The sequence below is a fragment of the Cucumis sativus genome, chromosome 1 (assembly GCF_000004075.3).
Source record: "Cucumis sativus cultivar 9930 chromosome 1, Cucumber_9930_V3, whole genome shotgun sequence".
Taxonomy (NCBI): domain Eukaryota; kingdom Viridiplantae; phylum Streptophyta; class Magnoliopsida; order Cucurbitales; family Cucurbitaceae; genus Cucumis; species Cucumis sativus.
In genome coordinates, this window is record NC_026655.2 from 6,542,520 (window position 1) to 6,567,932 (window position 25,413).

General features: G+C 34.2%; 2 protein-coding genes across 9 annotated transcripts; both read left to right on the forward strand.

Moving 5' to 3' along the window:
• The first annotated feature begins 441 nt into the window (after positions 1 to 441).
• On the forward strand, positions 442 to 9,252 carry LOC101218657 (ankyrin repeat-containing protein At5g02620-like). The gene is made up of 5 exons (XM_031881054.1): positions 442 to 579; positions 1,489 to 1,974; positions 7,660 to 7,809; positions 7,912 to 8,354; positions 8,559 to 9,252. Exons 2-5 carry the CDS (start codon positions 1,533 to 1,535, stop codon positions 9,246 to 9,248), a joined length of 1,725 nt encoding a protein of 574 aa, XP_031736914.1. The 5' UTR covers positions 442 to 579; positions 1,489 to 1,532; the 3' UTR covers positions 9,249 to 9,252.
• Positions 9,253 to 13,399: 4,147 nt separating this feature from the next.
• LOC101222763 (ankyrin repeat-containing protein NPR4) lies at positions 13,400 to 22,793 on the forward strand. Of its 8 annotated transcripts, XM_031880168.1 has the most exons (7): positions 13,413 to 13,565; positions 16,026 to 16,520; positions 16,621 to 16,773; positions 16,859 to 17,304; positions 17,417 to 18,112; positions 18,746 to 18,942; positions 19,020 to 19,232. In XM_031880168.1, exons 1-5 carry the CDS (start codon positions 13,538 to 13,540, stop codon positions 18,053 to 18,055), a joined length of 1,761 nt encoding a protein of 586 aa, XP_031736028.1. In that variant the 5' UTR covers positions 13,413 to 13,537; the 3' UTR covers positions 18,056 to 18,112; positions 18,746 to 18,942; positions 19,020 to 19,232. The 8 variants fall into 8 exon arrangements, with proteins under 8 accessions (XP_031736031.1, XP_031736032.1, XP_031736028.1 ...); XM_031880170.1 differs by lacking the exons at positions 18,746 to 18,942; positions 19,020 to 19,232 and adding an exon at positions 21,146 to 21,329; XM_031880169.1 differs by lacking the exon at positions 18,746 to 18,942.
• Positions 22,794 to 25,413: the final 2,620 nt, after the last annotated feature.

The following is a 25,413-nucleotide window of genomic DNA, read 5'->3' on the forward strand; positions in this document are numbered from 1 at the left end:
AGTATTACTCATAAGTTACTTTCACTTTTCAGCTAGTGTCATCAAAGAAATGGTGAATGACGTTATCCAATTTACATGAATAAATAATGCTTTCATGCATAAAATTATTGGTACATACATTTCTGTATGGCTCGCTTTTTTTTCTTTGGAGAAAACACTTGCCGTTCAATTTATTATTAGTACTGTTGAGATCAGTTTATTTAGTGATCAAAGTCGATCTCTCATTTGTAGTACTTTTGTAGAACTAGAAAGGCTATCTATCTATCTCCATTTCAAAGCAAAGATAATGCCATTGACTCACAAGCCACCTTCGTCTTCTTCTTCACCCAATAAGCCAACCCTTGACCCTCACGACCCCAAGGCTGTTCGATGGTCAGAGTCGGTTACCGGCGGTGATTCTGATAGCAGAAAGAAGCAGCATGGGATCCACGATGACGATGAGTTTGAAGAAGGTGAGACACCCGAGCAAGGGGATGAGGAAAATCAGCACCAACTTGTTATTGGAAGTAGAACGCCAGAACCACCCAAGAATGATATGAGTTGGGCTAGGTTCCAAACTTCGCAGTTTTAACTTTTCTTGTAAGTTTTTCTTTTCATATTTAGTTCTTCTTTTTTTCTTTTTTCTTTTTTTTTGTGGAGTACTCTACATGCTTTTGCAAATTGGTTTCTATAATTCAGGTAGATTTAGAAAACTATTTTATTTTGCCTAACCAACATATTGTGTCACAAAAACATAGTAGCTCTTCTGATCTATTATTTTTCCAAAAAAAGAAATAAAATCTACATGTTCTACCATCGGAAAGATATTTGAAGAATCTACATAAGTCTTTAGATCTACAAATTTGACATTGTTAAAATATTTTCAGATATTGTTTTTATGATAGTTACAAACCATAGAAACTATAACCTTACCCAACCATAAAAGTAGACCACTTCACGTTACAACTTCGGCTTTAAATGTCTGTTTTCGAATTGACATCAGATACTTATAATGAGGAATTACACACTGCATGGTATGATGTGTCATCGTAGGTACAATGTTGGATGATCTATGATGACGGTCACGTTAAACTTCCCTCAAAACTTCTGACATCATATTGATATATGAGATAGTTGTTTATGATGATGGTTTCGAACTGACATCATATCCCATGTCATCATAAGCCTATACGGTGACGAGTTTGTCTTCATGCCATCAAAATTGTTGTAGTTTTATTTCTGTCACATGGTGATAAACTCCAATGAAATTTTTGGTGCAACTTTCACATACTTTGACTCAAACAAAAATGTTATTTGCATATAGATATAAATTTGAACACGTACCTTTTACACTTCACGCTTTTCTCAATTACTAGCTATTAGTGTTGAATTGAAGTGTTGAGTCCTCAAGTGAAACACACCCTTCCAACTGCGATCCGCCAAATCTTCTTCAGCATATAATAATTTAATGATAATAATAAATAAGATAACAAGTTGTTTGTTTATTAGGGAGATCAATAAGAGTGGACGACAATCGTTCACTACGTGCTAAGATGCATCAAGCTGCACTAAAAGGAGACTGGGAAGGTGCAAAGCAAATGGAAATGATGCATCCAGGAGCCTTAACAATGGTGATAAGTGAAAGATCTGAAACTGCTCTTCACATAGCGACGAGAGTGAAGAGGGCCAGTTTCGTCGAGAAGTTGGTGGAACGGTTGGACGAGCATGAGTTGGCGTCGAAAAATAAATATGGAAACACAGCCCTTTGCATTGCGGCTGCATCAGGGGCTGTGGCTATTGCCAAGTTGCTGGTTATTAAATATAAAGCTTTGCCACTTATTCGTGGCTCAGGAAATGCAACTCCTGTTTTGATTGCAGCAAGATATAAGCATAAGGATATGGTTTCTTATCTTCTCTCCCAAACGCCCGTCTATGGGTTGGCTAGGGAAGAGCAAATGGAGCTGCTTCTTGGTGCTATTTCAGCTGATTATTATGGTAATTCCAAATTCTCTTCCTTCATTATCACTACTTTTTTATCCGTCAATGCTAATTAAATACATATAGGATTGTAACTAAATGTTGCTCTTTTATATGATTTGGTTGAATGAAAAATTATAAAATAGATATATTTTTAGCTGGGCAAAGATTAGACGCAACATAGGGCCATCACTCAAGTTTTGTTTTTATTTTCAAATATAATAAAGAGGTATTTTTAAATATAACAAAATTTTAAATTGATAAATTTATATCAATGTCTATCTATTGGTGATAGAATTTGAAAGTTTGCTACATTTTTAAAAATATTTTTAGCAGTTTTGTCTTTTTTATAATAATTTTTCTATAATAAAGTTAGTTTCCTCTTAATACAGTGCAACCAAACAAAATTGACTTTACAAGTAGATGCACGACGATGTAACAATTTAGGGACGTTTTCCTTTGGAATGCATATAGTTGAAGTTTTTGGATGTTGATTGCTAGAATTTTCAATGACAAACAAAAAAGCCTTATCAACATATGGGAAGACTGTTGTAATTTCATTGACACGTGGAGTGGCAAGCATAAAATGTTTAAATATTATAATGTCAGCACCATATGTTGGTTTTACAACAAAGGATCTGTAAAATCTCACGCACTCTTCTTGAAGAAAACAAAGATAAATACTTTGTAAAATGTATTGCCAAGAGGGAGAGAAAATTAAATGGAACTTTTTTCCTTTATTCAATTTGATGGACTAATATTTATAGTCTAAAAGGAAGCAAAAATTAGTAACCCACTAACTTAGTGCTTGCTAAAACTTTGGAGATAATTAAGACAATAAATAACCAAAACAATAAATAGAAAAATAACTTAATTCTTCCACCTATTTAGGAAGATCGTGACAAATTAATAGCCCACACTTCCCCCTAATTCTGACATGATTCTAAGTTACGAACACCGAGTAGTTGACGCATAGAAGCTTAACTTTACTCCCGTCAATGCTTTAGTCATAACATCGGCTCGTTGTTCTCCAGTGTTGACAAATTCAACAATAATTTTTCTATTCTCGACACACTCTCGAATGAAATGAAAACGTGTATCTATGTGCTTGCTGCGACCATGAAAAACGGGATTCTTCATGAGAGCTATCGCGGATTTGTTGTCCACAAATAATGTTACCGGCCTTGGCTCCATTCCGACTATCTCGCTAACAAGGCATCTTAACCACAATGCTTGGCAAGCTGCGGTAGTAGCTGCAATGAACTCGACTTTGCAAGATGAGAGTGCCACCGTCTTTTGCTTTTGCGAATTCCATGAAACCAAGCTTTCGTTTAAGTAGAATGTCATTCCACTTGTGCTTTTCCTCCCGTCGAGATCACCGGCTAAATCACTGTCAGAGTAACCGAATATATTGAATTCTCTGAGACCTTTCGTATAAGTGAGCCCAAAATGAATTGTCCCTCTCAAATACCTAAGTATTTGCTTGACCACCTTGTAATGCATGGTTGTAGACCTTTCCATATACCTACTCGCCATCCCAACAGCATATGAAAGATCTGGCCTTGTGTTTAGTAAGTATCTAAGACAACCAACGATGCTTCTGTACTCTGTAGCATCAATTGGTGCTCCTTCTATGTCTTTGTGAAGTTGTGCCTTGGGTTCCATCGGGTATTTTGTGGCATTGCAATCAGCCATTCCAAACTAGGACAAAATTCTTTTGGCATAAGTTGGTTGTTTGAGCAGGATTCGACCCTTCTGTTGTTCAACTTCAATTCCTAAGTAGTAAGAGAGAAGGCCTAAATCGCTCATTTCAAATTCTGCCATCATTTGTTGCTTGAACTTATTGACCTTTTCAGTGCTACTTCCTGTTATAATGAGATCGTCAACATACACTCCAACAAGAACACATTCCTCTTCTTCTCTTCTTCTGTAGACTGCTTGCTCTTGAGTGCATTTTCTAAAACCAAGATCTTTGAGACTCCTATCAAGTCGAATGTTCCAAGCTCGTGGAGCTTGCCTCAATCCGTAGAGAGCCTTTGACAATCTATACACCTTGTGTTTTTCATTTGGAACCTCAAAACCCTCCAGTTGAGTAACATATACTCCCTCTTCCAATTCTCCATTGAGAAATGCCGACTTCACATCTAGATGGTGTACCTCCCGACTTTGGTTTGCAGCGAGTGCAAGAATGACTCGAATGGTGTCAAGTCTTGCAACCGGTGCAAAAACTTCTTCAAAGTCAATGCCTTGTCTTTGTACATAGCCTTTAGCAACCAATCTTGCTTTGTGCTTGACAACTTTTTCATTGGGGTCTTTCTTCAATTTGAACACTCATTTTAGACCAATGGGTTTGTGTCCTAGTGGAAGCTCGATCAGACTCCATGTGTTGTTTTTCTCAATGGATTTTAATTCGTTCTCCATTGCTTCGTATCAGAGGCCCTCTGTAACAGCTTCTTGGGTAACAAGTCGGTTCTTCGAACACTACCATCATCACCTCATTCTCTTGTTCATCACCACCTACAACTTCCTCTGTGTTGGCGTCGATGTCACTGAGAGATCTTAGACGGACCGTGTGTTCGTCGATGGAGGAGATGGACTGGTCTCTCCAATCGCAGGTATCTCAGTTGCATGTGGTAAGGCATTTTCAACCCCAGTTTCTGCATCCTCCAAGTTTTCGAACTCGTCAGAATAAAATTGGTCCATCACCTGAAACTCTGTAATCTCCTTACCGTCACTAACAACTTCGTTCCAAGCCCATTCAAGATTCTCTTGAAAAAGAACATCTCTACTAATTTGTAGTTTTCCACGGCCTGGGTCATATAAGCGATGGGCTTTGCATCATTCTTCGACACCAAAATATACCATTGGTGAGCTTCGATCGTCGAGATTCTTGAGGAGAGGGGTTGTGTTGTTTACATATGCCACACAACCAAAGACTCTCAAGTGTGCAAGATGTGGCTTTTCTCCCCATCCAAGCTTCAAATGGTGTGCATTCTCCAAGGGCCTTCGTTGGAAGACGGTTTAACAAATAAACTGCGTGTCTCACTGCCTCTCTCCAAAATTTTGCAGGCACATGCATGCTTTTGAGGAGTGATCTCGTCATCGCCATTACGGTGCGGTTACAACGCTCTACAGTGTCATTTTGTTGTGGTGAATATGGAGTAGTGAGGTGTCGTTCGATTCCTTCTTTTTTGCAAAATTGAGTGAACTCTGCAGATAAGAACTCACCACCTCGATCCGTCCGAAGTGTTCTGATCTTGTACTCCGTCTTGTTCTCCATTAAGAGTTTGAATTTCTTGAATGCTTCAAATGCGTCACTTTTTGCCTCCAACATATACAGCCACATCCATCTCGTGGAATCGTCAACGATTAACAAAAAATACTTGTTTCCAGCAAGAGTACATGGTGAAATCGGTCTGCATATATCAGCATGGAGGAGTTCTAACGGCTTCTCTGCTCTATATGTTGATTGACGGGGGAAGGGCAATCTGGCTTGTTTGGTAATCACGCACGCTTCACATAACTTGTTCGGTTGAGTCACTAGTGGTACTCCAACTACCAATTTCTTCTCTCCCATGAGCTTCAAGTCATGAAAATTTACATGGCCAAGTCTCACGTGCCATAACCATGTTGGATCTTCTAGGCTTGTCAGAAGGCAGACTTGCTTGAGTGTCTTCAAAGTTATCTTGTACAAACGATTTTGAGTTCGCTTCACCGACATCAAAAGCTTCCCACTCCTATCAGACACTTTCATGATATCTTCTATCATTTGCACCTTGTTTCCGTTTTCTGTCATTTGTCCGAGGCTTATGATGTTACTACATAATTTTGGAATGTAATACACCTCTTGGAGAGCCTTCTGATCACCGTTCTTGCACTCGAACATGACTGTTCCTTTTCCCATGATCTGAATGGTTGATCCATCGCCAAACTTCACCCTCCCAGTGAAGCTTTCATCTAATTCTTGGAACTTCTCACGATGGCCAGTCATGTGGTTACTAGCACCGTTGTCAAGATACCAAACATCATTATTTTCTCCATTCTTGTCGTTGCAATACATCTCTGGCAACAACCGCTCTTTGCTGAGTAGTATGACATCCTCCTGATCACATCTAGTGTGTGTCCCCTCCTGGGACATGGCCATCATCAAAGCTAGTTCTTCTTCGACGACACAAGTTAGATGAGCTTCGTCGTCACGACCTTTTCCAGGACATTTCGACGCGTAATGTTCCATCTTGTTGCAAGTGAAACACTTAATGTGACTTTTATCACGAGTGCCATTTCCAGTGTTGCTAGTGTCTCCCGCACTATTTTGACGCTCAGTGTCACGACCACGGCCACGACCACGTCCTCGCCATCTTCCTCGATCGGTATCACCAAATCCGCGCCCTTTGTTCATCGAAGAGTTGTCACCACTATGTCCTTTTTGTCTAGCTTTCCATTCGGCATGGGTAAGTAGGAGTTGCCCATCGGTGTTGTTATTGTTTTCTCGGAGTCGTGTTGTTCGTTCCTCGTATGCCTTCATCCGTCCAATTGCTTCTTCAAACGGCATAGTTTCGAGATCTTGGAATTGCTCGATTCCGGCGACAATGGGAAGATATTTGTCGGGGACGAAATCGAGGAGCTTCTTGACCAATGATGAATCCTCAAGTGCAACTCCGAGGGTGGTGAACTTGCTTGCTAATCCGCTGATTTTTCCTGCGAAATCATTGATCGTCTCGGTTTCCTTCATCCGAAGAACATTAAACTCACTCTTCAAGGTTTGAACTCTCGCCATCTTCACCCGCTCACTGCCCAAGTACCTTGTCTTGAGACTATCCCATATTTCCTTTGCGGTCTTCTTCTTTGCGATTTATAGAAGCACATCTTCCGGGATGTATTGGAGAATGTATGCACGTGCCTTCTTGTCTTTCTTAACATCCACTTCGGCTCCTCTCGCTGGCTCTATTGCTTCCCAAACTCCTTGAGCATCGAGGATTGCTTCTGCCTTTATCGTCCACACCGTGTAGTTGTGTGGAGTTAACATCGGGTAGAGAATCGGCATTCCACCATTCTCTTTTGTTTGTTGTGAGATGCTTGCCATCTTTGTTGGAATATGCGATGAGAAGACAACCTGCTCTGATACCAAATGTTGGTTTTACAACAAAGGATTTGTAAAATCTCACGCATTCTTCTTGAAGAAAACAAAGATAAATACTTTGTAAGATGTATTGTCAAGAGTGAGAAAAAATTAAATGAAACTTCTTTCCTTTATTCAATTTGATGGACTAATATTTATAGTCTAAAAGGAAGCAAAAATTAGTAACCCACTAACTTAATGCTTGCTAAAACTTTGGAGATAATTAAGACAATAAATAACCAAAATAATAAATAGAAAAATAACTTAATTCTTCCACCTATTTAGGAAGATCATGACAAATTAATAGCCCACACCATAGCTCTCAATTTCCATGTTTTTCTGTAATACTTTTGTAATCTGGGCCCCCCTCCAACCTCTCTACTATTAATATATTTCTGGTGGCTTAGCTTTGCTCTCTCACCTTGTTTTTTCCTCAAAAAAAAAAAAAAAAAAAACACTTGGATAACAGATGTTTTAAGCTCTTGTTGGCTTATATAATTTTATATGTTATTTTCCATTAACAAAGTAGTCTATATTAATTTCAAATATAATTACATACTATTGCCGAATTTTGTTTTTGGCAGATATAGCTTTGTTGATTCTAGAATGGAACGTGTCATTAACATTACAACGAGACTTCAATAACGAGACACCCTTACATATAATGGCTCGAAAGTCAGGTGCAATTGGCAAGAAAAATAAACCAACAATGTGGGAATCACATGTTAATAAATGTAAGCTTCTTTTCTTCTATTAAAAGTTTAAACTTAATGCAATGCAATTATATATATACGTATATATGTTATTTATGTTCATTATTATTATTCATGGTTTAGGGTTGTCCAAGCATATATACAAAAAGAAAATGATGCAAATACAAGCATATAAAATGGTGGAGCTGATGTGGAGTGTTGTACTGAAGGTGATTCCAGAAAATAAGGTGTCGGATTTCATGATGAATCCGTCAAGTATGTTACACGAAGCTGCAAGAGTTGGAAATGTTGAATTTTTGAAAGTGTTAACAAATGAATATCCTGATCTTGCATGGAATGTTGATGGTGGGAGGAAGAGTATATTTCATGTAGCTGTTGAGAATAGACAAGCCAGTGTTTTTAGTTTAATTTATGAAATGGGTGAGTTCTTGGATTACCTACCTTGTTATTTTGATGAGGAAAACATGAGTTTGTTGGAATTAGCTGCCGAAATGCCAGATCCCAGTCACCTTAATCAAGTTTCAGGAGCTGCCTTTCAAATGCATCGAGAACTTCTATGGTTTAAGGTTTGTCTTTTTTCCACACAATTTTAAATATGGGATAGTTGCAAATATGACAATTAGATTCCATGCTGATAAATTTTGCTATATTTATAATTTTAAGTAGAGGATTTGTAATCTTAAGAAGAGGATTAGGTTCAGCTCCCTAGCAAATTGTAGTCTCTATTTAGTTCCAAAACTATAATTGTAACATAAACGAACTGGTTGCAGCAAGTGGAGAAGATTGTTGAGCTTACAATGAGGAGAAAGAAAGGGAAGCGAAGCCCACGTGAATTGTTCACTCAACAACACAAAGGTCTAGTTGAAGATGGAGAAAAATGGATGAAGAAAACAGCAAATTCATGTATGTTGGTTGCAACTCTCATCACCACCGTAGTTTTCGCTGCAATCTTCACCGTACCAGGTGGATACACCAACACCACCAGCACCACAGGGAGCGTCATCGAGAACAACAACAACACAGGCACTCCTCTATTTCTTTACCACAAATGGTTCACTGTTTTTGTGATATCAGATGCAACAGCTTTGATCTCATCTTCAACTGCCATACTATTGTTTTTGTCAATCCTCACATCACGTTGTGCAGAAGAAGATTTCCTTCTATGGCTCCCATTAAAGTTGGTATTTGGACTTGGAACTCTCTTCTTATCAGTAGTTACAATGGTATTGGCCTTTAGTGCCACATTTTTTTTGTTCTATGGCAAAGATACGGCTTGGGTCCCATTGCTTGTTGCTGGTATGGCTATTGTTCCTGTTTATTGTTTCGGTGTATTGCAGTTTAGGCTTTGGGCTGATGCAATAGCAGCTTTAAGGGCTACTTACTTCTTGTATTTTAGGGATGGGATAGTTGCAAATTTATCAACTATATTTAAAATAATTAACTATATAGCAACTTTTTAAAAAATTTGCAAATATAGCTGTCAAATTCTATCAATAATATAAGTCTATCACCGATAGACCATGTTGCAAATATCGGTCTATCACTGATAAACCATACGAAGTCTATCAGCGATACAAGTCTACCAGTGATAATCTTGCTATATTTGCACTTTTTTTAAAATATTGTTATATCCTTAATTACTATTCCTAAAATGTTCATCAATTACAATTTCCCTTTAGGGATTTTAAGCCCATATTATTGTTTTGATAGCTCTCAATCATTTGTTCTTTTCAAGAAAAAATAAATTATTATTACGTGGAACCAAATAACCATTGATTGGAATCTCCATTCTAGGAGACCCCTTCGTAGCTGTGAATTAACCAGGTGGATGAGCTTAATTCCACATTACTTACTCCTACATTTGTTGTAAATGGTCATGATTTGCCGACCTGGAAACTAAACACACAAGGGACTTTCAATATAGCCTTAGTAAAATCCGCCATCCACACAAGTGATAGTAGAGGGCGAAATTCTTTTGCTCCATAAACTTTTAGAAACTTGTGGAGATCCAGTATAACAAAAAAATGCAAGTTCTTCATATGGTCCCTTGTACATGAATGCATTAACATGGCTGACAATCTTCAAAAGAGGCTCCCTAACACGAATCTAAGACCAAACTGATGTGTTATGTGCAGAAAAAATGAAGAAAACAAACACCATCTCTTCCTACACTGCTCATATGCCGCTGCCATATGGGATAAATTAAGATTGATGCTTAATTGGAACTCCACACACTCCCGAACCTCCTCACTGTGCATTGATGTTAGTAAATTAAAACAAAAGAACAAAAAGATGATCATTTTATTCAACTTTGTGGTAATAGTTCTATGAAACATTTGGTTGGAAAGAAACAACAGAACGTTCAACGACAAAGAGAAGCGGCCAATTGATTTATAGGAAGATATTAAAGCTCTGGCTGGACTTTGGACTAGTAGATCCAAACACTTCTTAAATTTTTCTGAGAGTTCTACTGCGCTTAATTTAAAAACAATAATAAATTATTATTATTCGTGAAGTAGGTAGGGATGTAATGTACATTAAAATTCCATAATTATGAATTTAATTTGAATTATGATCCTAATAAAAAATCATTATTGATTGATACGTGTGTCGTCACATTTCACAAGATCCTATGCGTGTATATAATTTACTTTATTAAGAATAAAACATGCCTAATTGGTCTAAAATTTGAGTCTTTATTGTCTATATATAAAATTGTAAATTTGGAACAACAAATTTTAAAATATGAAGAATTAGACGGATGTAACATAAATTTTTAAAATCAGAGAATATGCAAAAAAAAAAAAAAAAAAAAAAAGATACCCGATTCAAATTTGATTTTTTTTTTTCTTTTAACAAGATATTAGAAGAAAAGAGGAGTGAAGGGTGTGTTTGAGAATATCCGTTTAGCATCCACGTCATATTCAAATTTTGAACACTAAATGGCTTTCTTACAAGGCTAAGCATCGGTTGGTCAGTAGTTTTTTTTTTTACCAATCGACACCGAACCGACTATGGTCAGCTTAGTAAATGTTCAAACCAACCATGACCATAAAATAGTACCAACCAACCATTGATTAGTCAATCAATCAGGTTTAGGTTGGTTTAAGCCTTTGGAAATTTTTGAAAAATGTCATGATCAGTTTACACCGCTTGAGCCTCTTCTTATCTCTTATCAACCGCCTTCCGTTTGGTTTGTTTTAGTCGGTTGGCTTGATTAAATTTTCGATCTATCATGCTAATCTCTACTCTTACTTTTCTAATTTTTCAATTATTATATCTTATATATATACCAAAAGAAAAAGAAAATTGCGAGTGCATTGTTGGAGTTGCATAATCGGAGTACACAATCCATCTAAATGTTCAAACACAAGTTATCACGTGATAATTTTGTTTGCGATATTTATATATCGAACCAACAGACCATTTAATAGCAATTTGACATAAAAACTGTACCTAAATATTACAACCACTTGACAGGGAGGAAAGTAAATAGATGTGTGTGTACATATATTGCATTATTTATTTAAAAAAATTAAGAAAAATGGTGACTTCCTCGTATAATTTCCACAAATTATGAGCCCTTTTGATTTCTAGTTGTGAGTATGGTGAGTGACTTTATTCAGCATAGTACTGTCTAACTAAAAGTTTCACACAAAATTATTTGTTCCAACTCCAAACTGCTGACCCAACGACTTCTTAGTGTCAATGGATAGGGGGATAAGTTTAAGATACTACGATCGAGATCAGAAAATACATTCTTGTAAGGACTTGAAATCACCCATTAATCCCAAAAACCTAAGTTAATGGGTAAGGATGAATTTAATATAATAGCTAATATAGTAGAACATACATTGTCATATGCTCGTAGATTAGTCCTCAAAACATAAAACACTCTGATATACGACGACCTAAAATTCTGTTTGTGTCAAAGTGAGCCCCAAAGACCACATGGATATATCGTCATTTCCAGTCAATGTAATGTGAAATTATACATTATATTGATGGAGTTGTTTGAAAACCACACCAACCTTGTACTTGGTGAATTAACTTCCCCAATTTTCTCAACTCTCCCCCTTCCACAAGGTCTTCCTTCCAAGCAAAACCCTCTCTTTATTAATTCTTTGTTTGTACTCTCATCAACTTAATATTATTATTTTTAGTTAATTTGTTTTTCTTTTCCCACAAACCTTCTTGATCTTCAACCTCTCTCTTCCTTCCACCTACTGTCTTTCTCTCTTTTCCTCTTCTTTTTCTTGTGTGGTTTCATCTTCATGGTCGGATGTTTCTGTCTTTTCCTCAAGTAAAACGATCTTCAAACCAATTGAATCATGTTCATCACTATAAGTTCTAAAGCACTCACTCTCAACCCTTTTCAAATTTTAAAATTCCCTAAAGAGAAATGTTACAGTAGAATTCGTACTCTATGAGTTCAAATGTTCATATATCTCATTAATTCTGCATCTGGCAAGCATTAATTGTAAAATGTATTTGAAATTTTTCATTCAAAATTTGCACAATATTTACGCTGGTAGAGAGAAAAGAGAGCATCTCTCTCCTCATTCATTCGACATTACCAACCGCCAATAAGAAAATAAATGCTTTTGAAATTTCTCAGAACTTTAAAATTTTTAAACCTTGGAGAGTAGAGAGAAGCGCCTCATCAATTCAATTAGCATCTTGGCAATGAATACTATTAAATGTATTTTTGTCCTAGTGTCTGACTTGTTGTTTAATTATAGTCTAAATTATATATAAAAAAATGCTTCTAAATTTTTGTAATATGTGTTAAAAATACATCTACACATTTTATACACAACTTGATACACCCCATGCATATCTAATACACATATTTATATACATATATGAACGTTGAGAGTGGAAAAACATTAATTTTTTTAATTTAATAGCAATTAAATAAAAGGATATTTTAAAAATGGCAAAATAAATTAAAATAATTACGAGTGATAGCAAAATGTTTGATTATATTAATGATAGTATTCTATCACTATAGCATATCAATACTATTACTAGTAAAATTTGCTATATGTTGTAAATATTTTGTAAAAGTTACTATTTTTTAAAAGTTCCTTTAAATAAATATGCCAAATATATTTTTTATCTAACTAATTTATTGTTTCAGTATGTTTTCCAAGAGAAACTTTTGTTTTAGAATTTTAAAGCAATATGAAGAATGTAAATATGGATGCACACATAAATGTGGTTCACTAATGGTATGTTAGTTACGCGACCGACAAAGAAAGAACATGTATTATATATTAGAGAGAATGTTTCATAAATACAATACAACGACAAAATTAGAGAATTTATATATTGCACTTTTTTAAATCTCAAGAGAGCCCACGTTGGATTGTTCGTAGCACCATGTAATAAATCGAAGGCATTCCAACAGTGAGATTAGTTTCATTAGATTTGTTTAAAATTTTGGTAAAAGTGAAATAATATTTTGAGTTTGTGGAGATGTTCGGGTATATGACCGAACGTATCTGTTTTAAAAAAAATATATATTTTGAGTTGGTGGGTAAGTATAATTGTCAAAACAAGTAGGAAAGTAATGTACGTATTGATAAATCTGTGGGACACTGAAGTATTTTATTTCTAAAATAAAAGAAAGATACCGTACATAATCTATTATTAAAAACCCCATAGATCATTTCAAGAGGTAGCTTCAATATCTTTCGAGTCTCCAAACTTTTTTGATAGATTTGTCGAAAGATTCAAAGAGGTGATGGAGGAGGCCAATATGGAAAACGGCTGTACGTATTTCTGCCTATTGTTAACAAAATATTTATCTATATCCGGTTTGATTGAAGTTTGAAGGGCATTGCCCACTTCATTTAATTTATTTGAAGATATCAATTCCTACAAGCCATGTCTTCATGTTCTCTTCATTTGTCGTTTTTTTATTTTTCTGCTAGTTTCTAACATTTTGGACCATCTGCTTTAGTCTTCTGTTGAAGGAGAAGTCGGTATAACTTTGTTGGCTGGTATTAGACCACCAGTCTCTAATGTTCTTGTTGAATGTATGATTTTCCAAATCAATATTTATTGAGGCGAAATGGACATGTGCCCCATTTTAAATTGGATGTTTCAAGAACTAATGGGAAGTGACCAGAAGTTGGGTCTTGCAAGCCTTCTGGCCTTCTGGAGAAGTGTACTGAGAATTTGTCTTCCCATTGTGAAGTATATAAGAATATGTCCAATCTAAACAGGATTGTTCTTGTTTGAAGGTTTGACCATGTGTAGTTGGCATTTGAGAGTGGGGGTCTATCGAAGTATACCTATTTATGAATTCATTGAATTTGTGCATGCTGCGTTCAACGAGGTTTGTTGTTGCAGTTTCATTTGGCCATTTAACCATGTTGAAATCTCCACCAGTTAACCAATTTGTTTGGCAAGCTTGATAGAAAGCCATTTTATGCTAATAGCAGTACTTCATATGGATTATAGCAGTACTTCACACGGGTGCACTTGCTGATCCAAACTTTTTTTTTAAAAAAAAAATGGACCTTAACGTTTTAACAATGTAGCTACTACAAATTTGATAATATAAGTTGAGACTTAAATTATTATTGTTTAATGTTTAAAGATTAATGTGGTTTCATTTTAGTTATCATTTTAATTGTTTGTTTTTGTTTTCTATTTTTTAAATGTTGTTGTTAAATTTTTATTTATTAAAAATAAAAATCATATATGTATGATAGATGATTTTGTTTTTTCTTTTAATATATATATATATTTTTTTTAAAAAATCTCTCTTTTTTTTTTTAATTTTCAATTTTCTTCCGAAATTTAAAAGACAAAAAATATAAACTAGTTAGCAACATACTTAATTTGAAGGGGCACTTGCAAAAATGGCAAAATAAGTTATAATAATTAAGTCCATATCACACACATTTTATTATTTGCGAAAATGGCAAAAACGAAACTCAACCCACACATTAAGAAGTAAAATGTCACAAATGCCATCGTTACTAATATACGTTTGATACACCTTATAAATGTCTGATACATCTAATACACCAGTTGATACTTCTTGATACACCTGATACTTCTTCATACACCCGATAAATTTAATTGATACACTTGATGCACCTGATACTATTTGATACACCCGATACCGAAACATTACTAATATATGTTCGATACACCTGATACACGGCAGGTACATTTTATATTCTTCACTTATATAATCGATTGATTAAATGCACTTGATATGCTTGAAGTCCTATTTATATATTTGATATACTATTGACATACACTTGTAACATCGATTCATATACTTGATGATGATTCACTTTATTGATATTCCTTAACAATATATTGTTGATATACTTGATAATAATACAGTGAGTTACATCATTCATATACTTAATAAAACTCTAATGAACTGCATAAAATTTGAAAAAACAAAAAACACGTAGTAAGTATATTAACCAACTAATACATATAATATAAGTATATCACAACATTGATATACGAAACTAAGACAAAGTAAAACCAATAAAATAATGTAAAAAACAAAACAAGCTCATTTGGAATTAGATTTAACTCAAAATACACATCGAAGAAAGTAAAAAAAAAAAACCACAAATGAATTTAAATTACTCCGATCAACCATCATTATATTATATTTCATATTGCAATTATTGTACTATTGATATTTTAAAATTAAGATTAAAACATAAAGAACAAATAATTTTTCTAGTATAAGAATAAATAAATAACTAGGGTCTTAAAAAGTGGGAGCATAAATAAATAATGAGTAGGGCATTAAAAAAAAGGAAGAAAAATAACTTATTTATGGGTAGTTTAGGAATAATATCAAATTTAAAATGGAGAAGTGAAATTTTTGCCATATTTGAAAATTCTAAAGCAATGTGCTATAATTGTTATATCATATTCTCAAAATTATGCAATTTTCCTACTTTTAAATTATTAACTTTTTTTTGAAAAAAATTAGAGTTACGAAAGAGAGTTATTCTTTTTCTTTTGTTTTTAAGATAGTTGTAAATTTAGTTATTAGATTTAATTAAATATATAGCAAAATTTTAAATATAGAAGTTTATTTCCGATAGACTATGTTTACCACACGAGTCTATCAACGATAAAGTTATAGTGATAGTTTTGCTATATTTGTAATTTTTTATTTCTAAAATGGCCATTAATTACAATTTTTTTTTTCTTTTGGTATTAAATGGATTGTTTGTTTGTAGGTCCACACCCGAACACTACAGAAGAGATTATAAAAGCTGTTAATTTATATCAAGCTGCTTTCAAAGGTGATTGGAAAGCTGCCCAAAGTATATTTGACGATCATCCTCCGTCATGGATCTCTAAGGAGATAACATCAAAAGGGAATACGGCCCTCCATATTGCTGCTGCTGCGAAACATATTTCTTTTGTTGAAAAGTTGATTAAACTATACTCTCATCATCAATTGGACTTAGCTAGACCAAATGGAGCTGGATGTACTGCCCTTTCTTATGCTGCTGTATCAGGAGTTGTAAGCATCGCTGAAGCAATGGTTCTCCAGAATAACATACTTCCAGATATTCCTGATCATAAAGGACGCATCCCAGTCCTCAAAGCTGTAATTTACAAACGCAAAGACATGGCTTTCTATCTTTACCATCAGACTAATTTTGAAGGTCTAGAAAACAATCAGCAATTTGATCTTCTCCTAGCTACAATCGACAGTGATTATTATGGTTTTGCTTCCAAATCCCTCATTTGATAAGTAATAATAATCTTTAATTAATACTATAAATTCAATGTTCTTAATTACTCTTCATTTTTCTTTTATTGTAGATATAGCATTAGATATTCTGAACAAGAAACCAACATTAGCAAAGGAGAGCGTGGAAGAAACTGGTGAAACAGCTTTGCATTTACTAGCTAGAAAGGCAAATGCAATTGGTAGCAGCGACAAACTTTGCTTCTGGAAAAGACATATAAACTCTCGTAATTAAATACATATCCAATATCATTGCTTTCTCATTAGTTATATGATTTTACATATGTTCATGTGATTTAATTAATTTTGTAGGCTTCAATAGAATTTACAAAACAGCTGTAATGCAAACATTAGCCCATCAAGTTGTTGACCGTCTATGGAATTTTTTCATTGGGAACCTTTCAACACTCGAGATGAATGAGGACTTCCTGAAAACTCTCTCAGTTTTATTGAAAGATGCAGCAAGAGTTGGAAATGTTGAGTTCTTGATAATACTCATTCGCTCCTATCCCGATTTGATATGGATATCTGACGAAAACAACAAAAGCATATTTCATGTAGCAGTTGAAAACCGACAAGAAAATGTGTTTAGTCTTATAAATAATATAGGAGGGGTGAAGGATTTCCTTGTCGATGGTTACAATGAAGAGAATAGCTGTAACATTCTACACTTAGCTGGAAAATTAGCATCTCCATATCACCTAAACAGAGTGTCAGGCACAGCTCTACAAATGCAACGGGAGCTTCAATGGTTTAAGGTAAGTCATTCTTCATGCATAAATTTAAATTGTTCTTTTTTAACATTATGTAATTGGGAGCATTCTCCCCTACATACAAGTTTTTAACTGCTCTACTTAATTAACTTTTAAGGAAGTGGAGAAAATCGTTACCCCATTCCATCATGAAATGAGGATGAAAGAAAACTATGGTGATCATGATTACCCAACACCTCGTGAACTCTTAACAAAAGAGCACGAAAAACTTCGGAAAGACGGGGAAGGATGGATTAAAACCATGGCAGGCTCGTGCATGCTGGTGGCAACTCTAGTCGACACTGTGGTTTTCGCAGCGGCATTTACGGTTCCAGGAGGCAACAATGATAAGAATGGCATTCCTATTTTGCGAAAGGATAAGAAATTTGAACTGTTCATAATAGCAGATTTTGTCGCTATGGTGATGTCTACAACTTCTATACTCACCTTTTTGTCAATTTTAATATCGCGCTATGCGGAAGAAGATTTTTTGGTGTCGTTGCCGATCAAATTATTGTTAGGATTGGTGACATTGCTTGTTTCTATAGCATGCATGGTGGTGGCTTTCTGTGCAACCTTCTTTCTTTCGTATCAGGAAACAAAGTGGAAGAATTATCAAGTCGTCATTGGAGCAATGGCCAATCTTCCAATTGCCGGTGTTTTCTTGTTCCACTTAAAACTCATGGTGGATATATTGATCAGTTCAACTTTTTGGCAACGACGTTCTTTGAGAATAAGCAAGAGAAGTCTTTTTTAGTGCGCAATTACACAAATGGGCATCTACCCAACTTCGTTGTTCTTCTAGGGTGTTGAGGTAAACCATTAGCTATTTCACCCATTGAGGGTCTAATATTGTTGTTTTTGATATTGTTGCTTACCATCAAGTTGTACTAATTGCGCTATTTACAACTTCTTGTTCTCTCTTTTTTCCTTTTTTTTGAGTGAATTTGTGTAAGACTCATTTTTTACGATCTTCTGGCATATTTTGGTTTAAATAAGTGTTTTATAGATAATTTTATTGATTTTGGTTTAAATAAGTGTTTTATAGATAATTTTATTGATTTTTTTAACAATATAATAGTAGAAAGAGAGTTGAGATCTGAAGGTATGTAACACTCCAAGTTTAGAAGGGAAACATGAATGAAACGATGTCACATCTGAATAAGAGAGGTCTAAAGAACATGAAGACATGCAAAAAGAACTCGTACACTAGAAGAAATCAAGCCTTTAATGTCATGTTAGAAAAAATAAAAACATGGGTTTTAATGTCGTTTTTCAAAAGGCTAATGTTTAATATCGGTTTTAAACCGACATTAAAGATGACGGTTTAATGTCGTCCTCCTTTTGAAAAATAACATTAAAGCACATTTTTTATTTTTTATTTTTTATTTTTATATTTTTTAAAAAGTTAATGGTTTCTCTCTCATACTTTACTCCTCTCTCCAAGCACACGATTTTCAGTTGTCGTGCGAGAATCCCTCAAGCCAGTCCCTCGTGCCCAGTAATCGTCGTGCTTCCGCTGCAAGAATCCCTCTTGCCTAGTCATCAAATCCACCACCATCATGAGCCCAAACGTTTTCTTGAAAAGCTTTTGTAGAAAGGAAAATATATATATAGATGGGGGAGTTGTTACAGCTTTAGATGGTGAGAACTTTGAAGGATGATCTGTTGCTATTTTAATGTCAATTGGAAAAACAATGTTTGCTTATGTTGCTTTGCAGATTTGAAGAAGTTAATTGGACATTTGAAGGAGATATTTGAAGAGATACAAATATGGGCTTTTACCTTGGTTTATTTACAACTTTTCCCTATTTGTTTTCCATTTTCAAAACTCGATCCATATATTTCATACATGTCTTTTATTTACAACTTCAGAAAAATGGTCGAATACTTCATTCACTACCTGAATGTTTTGCTTATTGCTTTTCCCCCCATTTTCTCAGGTTTTCTTTTCTCATCCAACTCAGTTTTCCCTACCACTTCACAATTCTTTCCTTCATAATTATTAATCATTTTAGTTCCCTTTGATCGTTTTATAAATTGGTTTGACTCTTCCTCTAGCTAAATCTTTTTTTAAGCGTCACTTTTGAAATGAACTTAAAAAATTATCTTCCAAGAGTTACATATTTGAGTTATGTGATACAGGGGCTTCTAAACATGCATCAACAATTTTAAAGATGAAATATATATCTACTTTTAGCCCTTCATCTTTGATAATACCTAGAAATTCTTTTAAATATCTTTCTCAGTTATCAGTTTATAGGTGTGATTTGCAGGAATTTTTCTGTAATGTCCCCAAACTTTTTTAATTAAGTTAAGGTCATTATTAACCAGATAAATATCAAAAGACACTTTCTCACAAAGAGGAAAATTAAATATTTTATAAAAATTTAATCTCAAATAATTGTTTGAAAACATAAAATCGACAAAACCAATAAAAATAATTTTAAAGTGCGACCTGCGGGTACTAACATTTTAAAGAAAATGAGAATGAATAAATAAGAGGTCTTTAAATAAAATGTCTAAAATTTAAAATACTAAAAAAACATGTAAATAGACATGGAAGCAAAACTAAATCCTCCATATAGCATGTCACGCATTCTTCCTATCGCTCGCCAACTTTTCAGATCCTCTACCTTTGTCTGAAATATTAAACATAGGAAATAGTGAGTATATAAAATATATCTAGTAAGGGATAAACTACTAGTCCCGCTAGGTGATATGTTAACTTTCCGTTAAGAATATAGTAATAGTGTTGTGTGTCCAATGGAGCACACCTCGGCGAGTGAGATCAAACAACACTCTTAATCATGTGAGTGATTCTCAAGTAACACCACTAGTCGTGCGACTCATTGTAGATACACACTGAGTGAGACCGTACAACCACCCCTAATCGTGCGAGTGACCAATAGGAACACCCCTAGTCGTGCAAGTGATTTAGATACACATTCCTAAACATGTCTGTGATACATAAATACACTCCTAATAGTGCGAGCAATTCCAAAGGAACACCCCTAAGTTGCGTGAATGACCTCGTATATATACACAATAAAATTGTCCCCTAACCATGCATGTGATCCATAGGTACACCCTTAAATCGTGCAAGCGATCTTGAAGAGACACCCCTAGTCGTGCGAGTGACCGCATAGATAGAATCACAATACAGGTGAAGTAAAAGCTCAACAAACAAAGTGAATAGACACATCATAGTCCAAGGCATGTAACATATCATAATCAGCATAAACATGACATGAATATTAATCATAATGTCCTTAATCATGTGATTAAATATAATATATCATGCATCATAACATATCAGTCATAATATATCAGTCATCTATATCAACCATCCATATTAATCGTCCATATTAGCCATCTATATCACATGCAAACTTATAAATTTTATGTTTGAAGGTCCAATAGTAGAATCTCTTACCTCGAAATTAGTTAAATTAATTTTTAAGTGGCAACCAAAGAATTTTAAATGAATATGTCCTAAACATTAGAGGAAAAAATTCAAATAACTTAATTAATCTATAAAATAAACTGTGGTTAATAAAAAGTATGTAACTTCATTTAACAAGAAATTCTTTTTTTTATCTAAGAATATACAGTAGATAAGAGTAACTATGGTGCATCATGTCAACTAAGTTGACATCTTTTTAAAAAAACAAGGAGTAGATAATAGTTTGAGATAGAATGTGTTTTGGTTTTTGTTTTTTAAAAGTTTTCCTTTGGCCTGAAAAAGAGATTTAGAGATAAACTTTATTTTTTACAAATAGAATTGGCCTTAATTTAACTATAAATTCAATGTTCTTAATTACTCTTCATTTTTCTTTTCTTGTAGATATAGCATTAGATATTCTGAACAGGAAACCTGAATTAGCAAAGGAGAGGGTGGAAGAAAATGGTGAAAGTGAAACAGCTTGGCATTTACTAGCTAGAAAGCCAAATGCAATTGGTAGCAGCGACAAGTTTTGCTTCTGGAAAAGATATATAAACTTTCGTAATTAAATACATATTCAATACCATTGCTTTCTCATTAGTTATATGATTTTATATATGTTTATGTGATTTAATTAATTTTGTAGGCTTCAATAGAATTAGCAAAACAGCTGTAATGCAAACATTAGCCCATGAAGTTGTTAATTTTGCGATTGGGGACCTTTCAACATTCGAGTTAGATGAGACGTTCAAAGAAACTTTCTCCATTTTATTGAACGATGCAGCAGGAGTTGGAAATGTTGAGTTCTTGATAATACTCATTCGCTCCTATCCCTATTTGATATGGATAGTTGACAAAGACAACAAAAGCATATTTCATGTAGCAGTTGAAAATCGACAAGAAAATGTGTTTAGTCTTATACATGATATGGGAGGGGTGAAGGATTTCCTTGTCAATTGTTACAATGTAACCAATAAATGTAACATTCTACACTTAGCTGGAAAATTGGCATCTCCATATCATCTAAGCAGAGTGTCAGGCGCAGCTCTACAAATGCAACGGGAGCTTCAGTGGTTTAAGGGTAAGTCATTCTTCATGCATAAATTTAAATTATTATTTTTTTAACAATATGTAATTGGGAGCATTCTAAGCTACATACAAGTTTTTAAAATGCTCTTCTTAATTAACTTTAAGAAAGTGGAGAAAATCGCTACCCCATCCCATCAAGAAATGAAGATGAAAGAAAACAACGATGATCATGATGGCCTAACACATCGTCAACTCTTCACAAAAGAGCACGAAAATCTACGGAAAGACGAGGAACAATGGATTAAAAACATGGCAAGCTCGTGCATGCTGGTGGCAACTCTAGTCGTGACAATGGTTTTCGCAGCGTTATATACGCTTCCAGGAGGCAACAATGACAAGGATGGGATTCCTATTTTCGAAAAGGATAAGAAATTTGCAGTGTTCATAATAGCAGATTTTGCCGCTCTGGTGATGTCAACAACTTCTATACTCACCTTTTTGTCAATTTTGATATTGCGCTATGCGGAAGAAGATTTTTTTGGTGTTGTTGCCGATCAAGTTATTGTTCGGATTGGTGACATTGCTTCTTGTTATAACATGCATGGTGGTGGCTTTCTGTGCAACCTTCTTTCTTTCGTATAGTGAAACAAAGGGGAAGATTGATCAATTTATCATTGGAGCGGTGGCCATCCTTCCCATTGCCGGTTTTTTCAGGCTTCACTTTACATTCATGGTGGATATATTGCGTTCAACCTTTTGGCCACATTATTCTTTGAGAACAAGCAAGAAAAGGCTTTTTTTAGTGCGGAATTACACGAATGCGCATCTATCGAACTTCATTGTTTTTCTGTCGAACTCTTTGATGTTTTTCTAGGATGTTAAAGATAAACCATTAGCTACGCCCATTGAGGGTACATCCGGGATCTCTGAATTAGGTTGATAAACCGTAACACCTTCGATCCGATGAACATAAAACAATTATTTTTATTCGTTGGAATATAGTTACATTCTGATTTTCCTACTTTGTAGACAAAAGTAAATTCAAATTAAATTTGGAAATTTTTTAGGTGGAAAGATTTCATTATAAGAACAACCAGAAAAAGGAAATAATATACATTTTTTGGTTCTTGAGTTTTGTAGGTAAATTTGATCCTGAATGTTTCAAATTCAGGTATTTTAATCTTTTGAATATTTAGGAATAGGTTTAAAATGTCACTCTACCATTGTATTTGGGTTTGATCCACATCTTGTTACTGTACTTTAGATTAGGTTAGGTTGAAAGTTAGTTCTTCACACTTACTCTTCCAAGTATCTCCCTCATTTTACAAGATCTTCAAAATTTTATTTGTCGAGTCTCTAAACTATCCTAAACTGTTCTTTCTTTTCTCTCTCTCTCTATGGATGATCCAACCGTTTACTACCAATAAGTACCTGAATTTTAATCCATAAACTTTGATGTTTTCAAACATTTGTTAAAATTCATAGATCTATTATTATTATTATTTTTTAAAAGATATGATATGGGTCCGTAGCTGCATCGAAACATCTCCACTAGGTGGACACTTCCATAAAAGTTTAGATCTACTATAAACACGTAATAAAAAGTTTAGATCTCTTTTTTTTTTTTTGAAAGTTTAGATCTCGTTCTTTAAATACTGGTTTTGAAAAAGGATACATAATTGAGGGGTGCACCTGAACATCTTTACTAAGGGGACATCTTCTTAACACCTCAACATCTTCCAAAAGATGCATCATTTATAACAATTTTGATTCTAGTTTTTTAAAAAAAGATACGTTGGGTCAGTAGGTGCAATCGGACATCTCCACTAGGTGGACACCTCCTTAGTACCCTCATCATCCCCGCTTTCATTAATATAGGAAGAATTAGTACAATTACAGCAGGGGATAAAAGCCAAACGACAGTGCGAAAAGCTAAAGGGCTAGAGCTAAGCCCACAACAAAAAGTTAGAAAACATTTAAATTGATAGCGATAGAGGAAGCACTATAATTTGCAAACATAGAGTATTTACTAGCCCACAGCTCCGAGAGAGAAAGGATGTCTTCCTAGAGATCAATGGTAGATTTTAATTCTAGTTTTATGACTTTGATATATATGTTTGTTTTCCTCCCACATTTTCCATTATGGTTTACGCTTGGATTAAGGTTGGATAAATAAATAAGGGGCACTTGCAACAATGGCAAAATAAGTTGTAATAATTAAGTCCATAGCATACACATTTTATTATTTACAAAAATGGCAAAAATGAAGCCCAACCCACACATCAAGAGGTAAAATGTCACAAATGCCCTCATTACTAATATACGTTTGATACATCTTATACACGTCAGATACACCTAGTACACCCTTTGATACACCCGATATATTTAATTGATACACTTGATGCACCTGATACTCTTTGATTCACTCGATATCGAAACATACTAATATATGTTTGATACACATGATATACTGCATATACATTTAGTATTATTCACTTATACAATTGATTGATTAAATACATTTGATATGCTTGAAGTCCTACATATACACTTGATATACTATTGATATGCACTTGTAAACTCGATTCATATACTCGATAACGATACATTGAGTTACATCATTTATATACTTAATAATACTCTAATGAACTACATAAAATTTGAAAAAATGAAAATCACGTAGTAAGTATATTAATCAACTAATACATATAATATAAGTATATCACAACATTGACATACGAAACTGAGACAAAGTAAAACCAAAAAATTAATGTAAAAAAATAAAACAAAATCATTTGGAATCAAATTCAACTCAAAATACATATCGAAGAAAATAAAAAAAAATATCACAAATGAAGTTAAATTACTCCGATAAACAACCATTATATTATATTTCATATTACAATTATTGTACTATTGATATTTTAAAATTAAGATTAAGACAGAAAAAATAAATAAATTTTTTAGTATAAGAATAAACAAATAATTAGAGTCTTAAAGAGTGGAAGCATAAATAAATAATGAGTAGGACATTAAAAAGAGGATGAGAAATAAGTTATTGAACGGTAGTTTAGGAATAATATTAGATTTAAGATGGAGAAGTGAAAATTTTGCCATATTTGGAAAATTCTAAAACAAGATGCTATAATTACTATATCATATTCTCAAAATGTTATCCTATCCAATTTCTCAATAAATAAATTACAAGCATATTTTTATGATCGGGACTTTTAAAGTGTGTTTGACTTTGAGTAATCTTATATTCTTGCATTGGATGATTTTTTTTTTTACTTAATTATGGATAGAACTAGTGTTTAAAATCTTCTGTTTCAAACTATCAATATGGAAGACCGAAATCATGGTATAAAAACAAATTGAAATAAGGGCTAAAGAGAAGCCTATAGTACAATAAACATAAGAGAGTTAAGAGAAGACACTAATATTTAGGGCTACGGTTATAGCATAATAACCCGAGAATAGTCGGTGTCTAGAGGACCAATGACCGATCAACTTGTAAATGTCCTCCCAGATGTTGATGTTGGTGGTATATTTATTATTAAAAATCTCATTGTTCCACTCAAGCCAAGTAGTCCACAAGGTAGCCACCACAACATTGAATTGAATGATGCCTTTTCTATTCT